The sequence below is a fragment of the Aquarana catesbeiana genome, linkage group LG05, assembly GCF_042186555.1.
Source record: "Aquarana catesbeiana isolate 2022-GZ linkage group LG05, ASM4218655v1, whole genome shotgun sequence".
NCBI lineage: Eukaryota > Metazoa > Chordata > Amphibia > Anura > Ranidae > Aquarana > Aquarana catesbeiana.
The window spans coordinates 648,288,311-648,299,087 of NC_133328.1; the positions used below are offsets into that span (position 1 = coordinate 648,288,311).

At 51.0% G+C, this 10,777-nt stretch overlaps 1 protein-coding gene across 1 annotated transcript in view; it reads left to right on the forward strand.

Annotated features, from left to right (window-relative positions):
- SMARCC1 (SWI/SNF related BAF chromatin remodeling complex subunit C1) overlaps positions 1 to 10,777 on the forward strand; it is a gene marked incomplete in the record, with an annotated part of 52,020 nt that overhangs the window by 39,802 nt on the left and 1,441 nt on the right. Inside the window, 3 exon segments of the mRNA XM_073632500.1 lie at positions 1,560 to 1,708; positions 2,946 to 3,080; positions 7,927 to 8,155. Of these exon segments, the coding sequence (XP_073488601.1) occupies positions 1,560 to 1,708; positions 2,946 to 3,080; positions 7,927 to 8,155 (513 nt within the window).

The following is a 10,777-nucleotide window of genomic DNA, read 5'->3' on the forward strand; positions in this document are numbered from 1 at the left end:
ACCACTGTAGCTGCAGGCACTGTGAAGAAAATTCATCCTCAAAATTAATTGCAGAAGCATTGAATTCCTTTTCTTTAAAAGTCCAGCTCACCTTGCTCTCTGCATTAGAAATTAAGTTTTGGGGGGGGGGGTTGGGCTGCAGTAGGAAGGAGGCAGGGGGGCTGAGCTGTTCTGGAAGTGAGGGAGACTGAACTGCTGAATGACAGCTGGTGGGGAAGGGTGCAGGGGAAGCTGATTGGCTGAGCCACTGCTTGGAGAAGGGAGCAGGATAAGCTGAGCTGTAGAGTCACTACTCGGAGGGGGAAAGCACAGGGGTGTTCCGTGTCACTACTGGAATGGTGAGCTGAGCTGCTGATTCACTACCCAGAGAGGGAGGGGGGTGCAGGGGTTTTGTGTCACTACTAGGGGTGGGGGGGGGGTTGTTGAGCTGCTAAGTTAGTACCTGGAGGGGGGAAGCACAGGTCTTCTGACGCTACAGTGACTACTATAGCGAGCTGAGCTGCTGAGTCAGTGCCCGGAGAGGGGAGCACGGGTGTTCTGTGCCACTACTGGGAGGCGGAGTTGAGCTGCTGAGTCAGTGGCCGGAAGGGGGAGAGGTGGGGGGGGGGTACGGGTGTTCTGTGGCACCACTGGGAGGGGGAGTTGAGCTGCTGAGTCAGTGGGGGGGGGGGTGTGGGTGTTCTGTGGCACCACTGGGAGGGGGAGTTGAGCTTGCCGAGTCAGTGCCCGGAGGGGGCGGGTGCACAGGTGTTCTGTCACTACTGGGAGGGGGAGTTGAGCTGCTGAGTCAGTGGCCGGAAGGGGGAGAGGTGGGGGGGGGGTACGGGTGTTCTGTGGCACCACTGGGAGGGGGAGTTGAGCTGCTGAGTCAGTGGGGGGGGGGGTGTATGGGTGTTCTGTGGCACCACTGGGAGGGGGAGTTGAGCTTGCCGAGTCAGTGCCCGGAGGGGGCGGGTGCACAGGTGTTCTGTCACTACTGGGAGGGGGAGTTGAGCTGCTGAGTCAGTGGCCGGAAGGGGGAGAGGTAGGGGGTGCACAGGTGTTCTGTCCCACTACTGGGAGGGGGAGTTGAGCTTGCTGAGTCAGTTCCCGGAGGGGGGAACACAGGTGTTCTGTGGCACTACTGGGAGGGTGCCAGCCGAGCTGCTTTTTCGGTACTGGGAGGGAGTAGGTAAGCTGCAGAGAACCTAAGTGCTTCTGCTGTGAACTTTGAGGATGAATTGCACTGCAGTGTCTGTAGCTACGTGGTGCAGCATGCGGCACCTAACAGCGTGGTGCTGTGGCACCGTGCCATTTGGTATATGCAAAACCACACTGTGGGTGCCGATGTGCGGGGATGCCACTAAGCGTTAACGGGACTCCTGTGCTTCTGCTACAATGCAGTACGTTTCTGTGCTGGTCAGGACCGCACGTAATTATGCACACGTTCCCGACCCGCACCAGTGTAAGCCTTGGTTCAATCGGGAGCAGTGAACGTCATTATTGGCTGGCTTATGGTCTTTCTAACATCACACCTTTTCATAGACTGAATATCCATTTTTTTTTTTTTTTTTCCCCAGCTGAAGAGGAGACTGAAGAATCTAAGGAGAGTTTGGAGTCCACCAAAGAGATCGACCCGGCCAAGAAGAAAATGGAAAACGATCTCTCTGAAGCCAATGTGGCAATGGCTGCTGCCGCTGCCCTTGCCTCCGCCGCCACCAAAGCCAAGGTGAGCACAAGAGCTGACCGTGGGGGTGCTGGAGATCGATGGACCTCAAACGTTGGACCCCACCACCAACTAATCGGCTGTGTTTGTTGGTACCCCGTGTTCCAGCACCCTGGATGGCTTTTTTCATTGTGTACAAATTGACTCTCCCTCTGCCTGATGGCATCTTGTCACTAAACGGGGATGGGCACACTGGGCACATGATTGTTTAGTTGGTGTTTTCAGTGAAAACTGCTGTTCTGAACTGATAAGTGGATACAAAGGTAGCCAAATATTTACACCAATGTCAGCTTTTATGTAATATTAGGTCACCTCCCAGTCCATCCTCTGGACCCCTGTAATGTCATGGTTGGTCTCATTGACCAATAGCAAGGTACAGCTAGTGGGAGGAGCTTAGAGCAGAATGCCAGCCTTCCACTTAGCCTTCCTTTTTCCTCTTGGCCTTCTCCTTTTTCTCCCTCTTGGTCTTCTCCTTTTTCCTCTTGGCCTTCTCCTTTTTCCTCTTGGCCTTCTCCTTTTTTCTCCCTCTTGGCCTTCTCCTTTTTTCTCCCTCTTGGCCTTCTCCTTTTTTCTCCCTCTTGGCCTTCTCCTTTTTTCTCCCTCTTGGCCTTCTCCTTTTTTCTCCCTCTTGGTCTTCTCCTTTTTCCTCTTGGTCTTCTCCTTTTTCCTCTTGGCCTTCTCCTTTTTCCTCTTGGCCTTCTCCTTTTTTCTCCCTCTTGGTCTTCTCCTTTTTTTTTTTCTCCCTCTTGGTCTTCTCCTTTTTTTTTTCTCCCTCTTGGTCTTCTCCTTTTTCCTCTTCCTCTTCGTCTTCTCCTTTTTCCTCTTCCTCTTTGCCCGCCCTCTGCCCTCTTCCTTCTTCCTCTTTGCCTGCCCTCTTCCTGCAGCTTCTAAAGCTTATTGTAAGAAGCTCAGTGTGCAATGAAATCTGAGCATTTACAACCGTGTAAGTCAGAGCCCGCCTCATTTCATCACTGGAGGACATCCAGCATCATCTAGGACAGTCTGAATGCAAATGCTATCCAGGAGCGCTCACTCCTCCTCCAGGCTGGCATGCACCGATTGGTGACAGCCAGGTAAAAGGCATTTTCAGGTGGTCAGCAAATGGCTCTTTTATAGTTCTCTCAGTACAGGAAGGGAGTCTCTAATCTGTCTTGCCTGGGAATTGTTGATTATAAATACTGCCTGTTGGAATATGTTATCAGAGTGTAATTTATCACGTTTATTTTGTCCCAATCCTCAGCACCTGGCTGCCGTGGAGGAGCGGAAGATCAAGTCCCTGGTGGCTCTACTGGTGGAAACGCAGATGAAGAAACTGGAGATTAAACTGCGGCATTTCGAAGAGCTGGAAACCATCATGGACAGAGAAAAGGAAGCGGTAAGGGGGGGGTTAATGGGAGCAATTCTTTTGTTCTACAGAGCGTGCTGGGAATTCTGAGCTGTCCCAGCTCCGGAGTCTGAGCCACGTTTTTACCTTGTACAAGGTGGAAGGTTAAGCGTTGAAACCCGTCCCTGGGCACATAACCCCCCCCTTCATCTATCCGGCACACCATCCTGGTTTTTCATCCACCCCGAATCCCAGTGTGGGGGACCTATTAATCTGGTACTACAGATGTGCCAGCTGGTCCCCTTGTGTTGACATCGCTCCCCTTTCTGGATTCAGAGAATACCCTGCCACTGGTCAGCCAATAGGAAGTGTCTGTGTCACCTAATAGGTGGGCACCTAAAGGACGCCCCCTGGTGTCAGCAGAAGAGTGAAAACGCTGCACTGGAATGTTACATGACTGCAGCTTTAGGTGTGTGTGTGTGGGGGGGGGGTGTTTGTTTTTTTTTTTTTTTTGTTTTGTTTTTGTTTTTTCGCTTCTTTAACAATGAAGCTGTGTGAACTCTGCTCATTGGCTAACATGGATTAATGCATCCCACTGCATTTGGTGTGAATAGGCTTTAAATATAATCCCTCAAAGTGTATCTAATCTCACAAACAAAAATATTTTCACTCTTCCTTTTGTAGGGTGACAGTGTGTCCCCTGTACTGGAGGAGCAGTGTTGTTACCCCAGGACAGGACTACAGAACATCATCTCTTTTTGTTATCACTGTTTGGGGGGGGGAGTGTAGTCAACAAGGATAGCTGGGGGAGCAATGTAACTAATGGAGTATAGGAAGTTATTGGCTCACACATTGTGGCAGGGTTAAGGGATTTTTTTTTTTTTTTTTCTTTTTTGCACTTAAACAGATATAACAAAAAAGGAGCAGATAAGTCTGGGTTCTTTGCCAGCACCATTTTTGGGTGGTTGGGACCATTAACCAGACTCTGCAGGTGCCGATTAGTCCCCTGCACTACCACTGCAGATGCCACTTATAGATTCCTCAGGAACCCGCCGTTGGACAGCCAATAGGAAGTGTTGTCATGCAGGCAGTGAAGTGGACACCTGAAGAAGGACCCGACCTCCTGTAGTCAGAAGAGGAGAGAAACTCGGGACTGGAACCGGTTTTGGGTGGGGGGGTCACTTATCCAGCACTGTGGGGCGGCGGCCAGTCCCCCGGCGCCGCCACTTATGGATCCTGATGACCCCACCATTAGAAAGGTATTCCTGCCATGCAGGCAGTGTAGGGGACTCCTGAAGAAGGACCCAACCTCCTGTATTCAGAAGAGGAGAGAAACTCGGGACTGGATCATCATGTGACCGCAGCTTTAGGGATTGAGGACAAAAGGCAATAACAAGTTTAGACTCCACCATGCCATGTCTGTTTCTTTCCCGAGAAGATTCCAGTGCCGGTGTCTACTATAAGCCGGGCTCTGATTATGGACAAGGTATCTTCCTGACAACAGAAGCCTCCATGTATGAGGACCTGTCTGCGCACTCTGCACTCAACATGCTCCTTGCCCGTCTCTTCACCCTTTGCTCTATTTTTTTTTTTTTTTATCCCTGTGCCGAGTATATCAGCTGTCAGCCCCCCTCCGTCATTCTCTCATCAGTCTGATCGCTTCTGACATACTGCAGGCGCAGCGCCCGCCCGTTCTTTCCTGGGGTTTGTTCTACCCGCCACCCTGCATATCCGTTTAGATGACTGACGTCTGGAGACGGTTCAGTCGCAGAGTGACCTTGCCCGCAGTGCGGATAACGCAGCATATTGTGGAGCCCATGTAATAAAGGTCACGTTCGGTATATTCCTTAATGAGAGTAAATGTCGGTGTTCGTTAATGTATTCTGTTATAGAACATCTGTGCTGTAGTTATATATTTTACTCTGCTGCTTCAGAGTCCATTCTAGAATTGCCCATGTTTAGTTGCTCTGGAATGTGTTGGTGGTGTAGTAATTGATTGATAGAGGCAGTCCAGCTCTGCTCACGGAGAGGGTTTTTTAAAAATGTAATTAAGAGACGAGCTACAAATTAAAACCATTATAAAGTAGAGAGATGATCAAGGTCAGATCCTTGGTGTACCTGCCATGTCCAGCAGGAGGCGTTCCATTCATGGAAGGACACAGTCAGATTATCATGGGGGATAGGGAATGGCCTCTACACATGAAGGTCCTTCTTCAGATAAGTCAACGCTGGGACATGCCAGGTGTGGTTCTCTTCACCTCCCAGGATCTATCAGAAGGTTCCCAAGTTTGTGTCCAGGTCTCGAGATCAAGGCATCGGATGCGCTGGTAGCTCCCTGGTATTGGTAATCCCTTTCCCATGCTGAAACTCATCCCTCTGGTTGCTACATAGAATAGTTGGAAGGCCCTTCCATGTTCTCCTATTCCTGGACTGGCCACGCCGGGCCTGGTTTGCAGATCTTGTTTGGCTTGTCGCCAACGCACTGGCGCCAGCTTCTCTGCCAAGACCTTCTGTCCCAAGGCCCAATTTTCCCACCTGCTGGCTCTAACTGAAAAGCTGGTGGGACCCCAGGTGTTGGAGGATAAGGGGTCTCTACGGCTATCATCTCCAGAGAAAAGGATTTTACATCGAGTACAAAAAAAAAAAGCTCAGCATAAGACCACCCAATACAAACATTTTTACATGTTAACAACCTGCCAACTGATCACAGTAAATATACAGCGAGCAGGCGGCAGGTACGGGCACAATCGTACGTGTATGGCACTGGCTAGCGGGGGCGCAGCGAGCTGCTCCTGCAACCACCGGACACAGCGGATCCCTGTACCCGGCCAGATAGTGGTCGCATCACAATGTAAACAGCTGTTTATGAATGTGTTTCATTCATAACAGCTGTGCTTTGTATTGGGATGCTGTGATTGACCCACAGCTATCACATTGTACCTGGGCCAATCACAGCACCCTGTACCATGTGATAGCTGTGGGCCAATCATCGCATCACAAAAATCACAGCTGTTTCGAATGAAGCCCGTTCAGGATGGTCCAAAATATTGCTGCTACAGTGATCACCACTGTAATGGCATTCGGTGTACCAATAAAAAAAAAAAAAAAAAAAATTCCCTGATCATCCGTCCCCCAGAGTAAGGCCCCTTTCACGCAGGCGGAACGTGTAGGTCCGCCTGTCAGTTTTTTTTTTTTTTTTTTTTTTGGCGGACCTGAACGGACGCTCCATACAGGTCTATGGAGCGACGGATGTCAGTGGTGACGTGTCCGCTGACATCCGATCCGCTAAAGTGTGACGGAGGAAAACCCTACTTTTCCATCCGTCATCAGATCGGCTGAAAACTGACTCTACAGTCCGTCTTCATCCAATTCCCTCATAGAGGGGATAGCAGCGCTCTCACAGGGTCGGTCCCTGCTCAGTGTGCAGAGACCGACCTGTCATCTGCCTGCTCAGCGGGTGATCGCTCCGTCGCAAAGCGGGGCCCGTACACGATCACATCCGTGTGAAAGGGCCCTAATACAGGTCTCACCATGGTGACCCTGAACTACTATGATGAAAAAAAATTAAACGTACGATCACCAGTTGGTATTCCTTTATCACCACCACACCAGTTATATGATGACTCTGTACTGCACTGGAAGTATGATTTTAAAAAAATGTAAAAAATTTGAAGGGGGGGTGTGGAAACTTTAATTCCTTCAATTGGCAAATTGTAAAAAAAAATACTTCAAAAAATTTGCCATGCCTCTTACTAAATACCTCGGACTGTCTACTTTTCAAAGGTTATTTGGGGGGTATTTGTACTGTCCTGGCATTTTAGGCCTCAAGAAATAAGATCGTCCGTCAGTACATCAGAATTGAGATATCTATATAGAGATGGCTATATCTATATATCTCTATTTTTTATTATAGATAGACTCTCTATATAGAGAGTCTATGTGTGTGCATATATGTTATACTAATTTATTAAGAAATTTGGTTTTATTGGGTATGTTTTACAGCAGAGTTGAAAATATCTTGTTAAATTTGTAAAATTTTCAGGCCCCCCCCCCCGTTTTTTATATAGCAAAAAATAAAACCCCAGTGGTGATCAAATACCACAAAAGAAAGCTCTATTTGTGTAAAAAAAAATATATATTATACAGTATTTCTTTTATAGTGCCAACAGTTTGCGCAGCGCTTTACAATACAAAGGGAGACAGTACAGCAACAATGTTAGGAGGGCCCCGCTCCTGTGAGCTTACTATCTAATCTGTTTCATTTGGGTACAACGTTGCATGACCACACAATCGCCACTTTAAGTAGCAAAAAATGTTCTGGTCATGAAGAGGGTAAACCTTCCAGAGGTCAAATGTTTTAAATGGGTCTTTTTAAAATTAAAAAAAATAAAATTAAAAACCCAAGCAGCATATTGGTTACATAAAGAGATGTTAATTTCTGTTTTCTTGGAACACCGTTAACCTGATTGGATTCCTAAATACCTCCATTGTAGATCCAGGAGACCTAACAATCTGTTCTACAACACTGGTTCTCAATCCTGTCCTCAAGTACCCCAAACAGGCCATGATTTGCAAATTTCTCTTGGATAAAATAGCTGTCCAAAATATCAAGCCACTGACTCTGATTTTAAAGCACCCGTGCAAGATGAAGGAAAACCTGCAAACATGGCCTGTTGGGGGTACTAGAAGACAGGGTTGAGAAGCTGTGTTCTACAAGACACCACAGAACAGTTTCTTCCAGTATCCTCTTTCTCCAATGTCATTCCAGCAAGCGGACCTGTTCTGGAGATGGAGGGAAAAAAATGAAACCTAACCTTAGCATATAAGCACTTAATGCCCTTTAATTATTGGCAAAGCATATAATAATTTTATCATTTTTTATCTGTTTTCTTTCCAGCTGGAACAGCAGCGTCAGCAGCTCCTGACCGAGCGCCAGAGCTTCCACATGGAGCAGCTGAAGTATGCGGAGATGAGGGCGCGCCAGCAGATGGAACAGCAGCAGCACGGACAGAACCTGCAACAGCAGCAGCTCGGGCAGAACCTACAGCAGCAGCTCGGGCAGAACCTGCAGCAACCGCAGCATGGGCAGAACTCCCAGCACCCATCGCCAGGCCCCGGAGCCCCCGGTATGGGCCACATCCCAGCTCCTCCCCACCCAGGTGGGATCATAGCTCACCCTCAGCAACAGCAGCCGCCTCCCTATGCCGCTCACCACCAGATGCCACCTGCCCATCCGCCCACAACCAGGCATGTATTCTGGCCGTGGCAGGGGAGTGGTAAGTTAGAATGTTTGTGATTGGTGGGGAGAGTGGGAGCCTTTTTTTCACAGCACTCTTTGGCTGGATTGGTGTTCACTTTGGACTTTTCTTGGTGGAATGGCGTATGCTGGTAGTAGAGAATTTATCCTATAAAGTGGAGGTTCTGTGTACTGTTGTAGCTGAGCACGCTCTGTTCACGGCGGACACAAACTGGCGGGATGTTTATACGTTAGAAGTTGTGATCCAGGTAAAGAATATACAGAAGTGTGCTGCAATCTGAGGAACACGTTGATAGAAGGGTAGAGCAGAGAGATGAGCTCATTACTCTGCTGCTTCTCCTTTTACTGTCCAGTCACAGGCTGGGGGGGGGGGGGGGGGGGGGGACAAGACCTAGAAGTCTTACTGAACTGAAACAGAGAGAAATCAGTTTGGCTGCTCTGCCAGGCAGGGCTATACTGTGTAGCAGAGCTGTGGTAATCTCGGACTGGATGGGCAGGAATATAAGCCATTGGCACGTAAAACTGCTCCCATAATTGTGTTTGCTGAGAGTTCAGCTTTAGTGTTTGTGCTCCTTCTTCTTTTCTTTTTATCTTGCATAAAAGGTTGAAGTAGAATGTGTGTAGGAGGGGTATGAATGATATTGTCGGTGTCTGCACAGGTGGCGGTGATCGGATTGATCTTCCTCATTTCCATAGAAGGGAACTATTTACAAAGACGGGTGCAGAGTGACCAGGGCGGACGTCGGCAGACATGCATACATGGGGTCATACACTCAGGGGGTATGATAAGGCCAGATCAGTGGTGATGGGCACTCGGAGTACTATAAGGCTGGGGTCAGTGGGGGGGCGGGTGCTACAAGGCCCGGGGTCAGTGGGGGGGGGGGGGGCGCTACAAGGCCCGGGGTCAGTGGGGGGGGGGGGGCGCTACAAGGCCCGGGTTCAGTGGGGGGGGGGGGGGCGCTACAAGGCCCGGGGTCAGTGGGGGGGGGGGGTGGCGCTACAAGGCCCGGGGTCAGTGAGGGGGGTGGCGCTACAAGGCCCGGGGTCAGTGGGGGGGCCCTCTGGGCGCTACAAGGCCCGGGGTCAGTAGCGCCCGACTTTGTTTAGAAAAAACTCCCTTCAGTGTAAATACCAAACCAGTCCCAGACATCGGGTGCAACTGATTAGTGATGGATAAATACTGTGAGCCTTGTACTCCGCCCCCTGGTGGTAGCTGTGCTTCTCCCCGAGGGGCAGTTTAGACTATAATAACATCAGATTATATGTATCGGTACAGATTACATTCTGGTTCAGTTATAATTGATGAGAATTATGTTGCAGTTGCCTCTCACACCAGCAGGGGGCAGAATAAAGCTTCCATTGTCTATGGAACCTCTTAATACGTTGTGCGGATGGCGCCTGTGCAGTGCCATTGGTTCCTGTGGTTAGCGTTTCGGCAGTCGTGTGACGTCGGTGGTACCTGTAAAGGTGTGCCCATCCGCTATGTAGGGGTGACAGGTGCAGGTTTAAATGCAAACTGTAGTAGATCCTTAACCCCTTCCTGCCCAGCCCTGGCAACCTTTTAACTGGGATTTTATGCCGGGGGGGGGCGGCCTGTGTGGGGATCGGAGGAGTGTTGGGGGGGGCTGTTTGGATCGCAGGGGGGGGCGGCCTGTGTAGGGATCGGAGGAGTTTGGGGGGGGCGGCCTGTGTGGGGATCGGAGGAGTTTGGGGGGGCGGCCTGTGTGGGGATCGGAGGAGTTTGGGGGGGCGGCCTGTGTGGGGATCGGAGGAGTTTGGGGGGGCGGCCTGTGTGGGGATCGGAGGAGTTTGGGGGGGCGGCCTGTGTGGGGATCGGAGGAGTTTGGGGGGGCGGCCTGTGTGGGGATCGGAGGAGTTTGGGGGGGCGGCCTGTGTGGGGATCGGAGGAGTTTGGGGGGGCGGCCTGTGTGGGGATCGGAGGAGTTTGGGGGGGCGGCCTGTGTGGGGATCGGAGGAGTTTGGGGGGGCGGCCTGTGTGGGGATCGGAGGAGTTTGGGGGGCGGCCTGTGTGGGGATCGGAGGAGTTTGGGGGGGCGGCCTGTGTGGGGATCGGAGGAGTTTGGGGGGGCGGCCTGTGTGGGGATCGGAGGAGTTTGGGGGGCGGCCTGTGTGGGGATCGGAGGAGTTTGGGGGGCGGCCTGTGTGGGGATCGGAGGAGTTTGGGGGGGCGGCCTGTGTGGGGATCGGAGGAGTTTGGGGGGGCGGCCTGTGTGGGGATCGGAGGAGTTTGGGGGGCAGGGAGGCGGCCTTTGTGGGGGTTTCAGCAGTGGGGGTTGGAGGAGGGTGGGGGGCGACCTGTGGGGATTGGAGGAGGAGTGGGGGGCGGCGGCCTGTGTGGAGGATTGGAGGTGTGGGGGTCGGAGCAGTAGGGTTGGCCTTTGTGGGGGATTAGAGGAGTGGGGGTGGCCTATGTGTGGGGGTCTCACAAAGTATCCGGAAGATTTTTTCAGTGCAGATGCACATAGTGTAG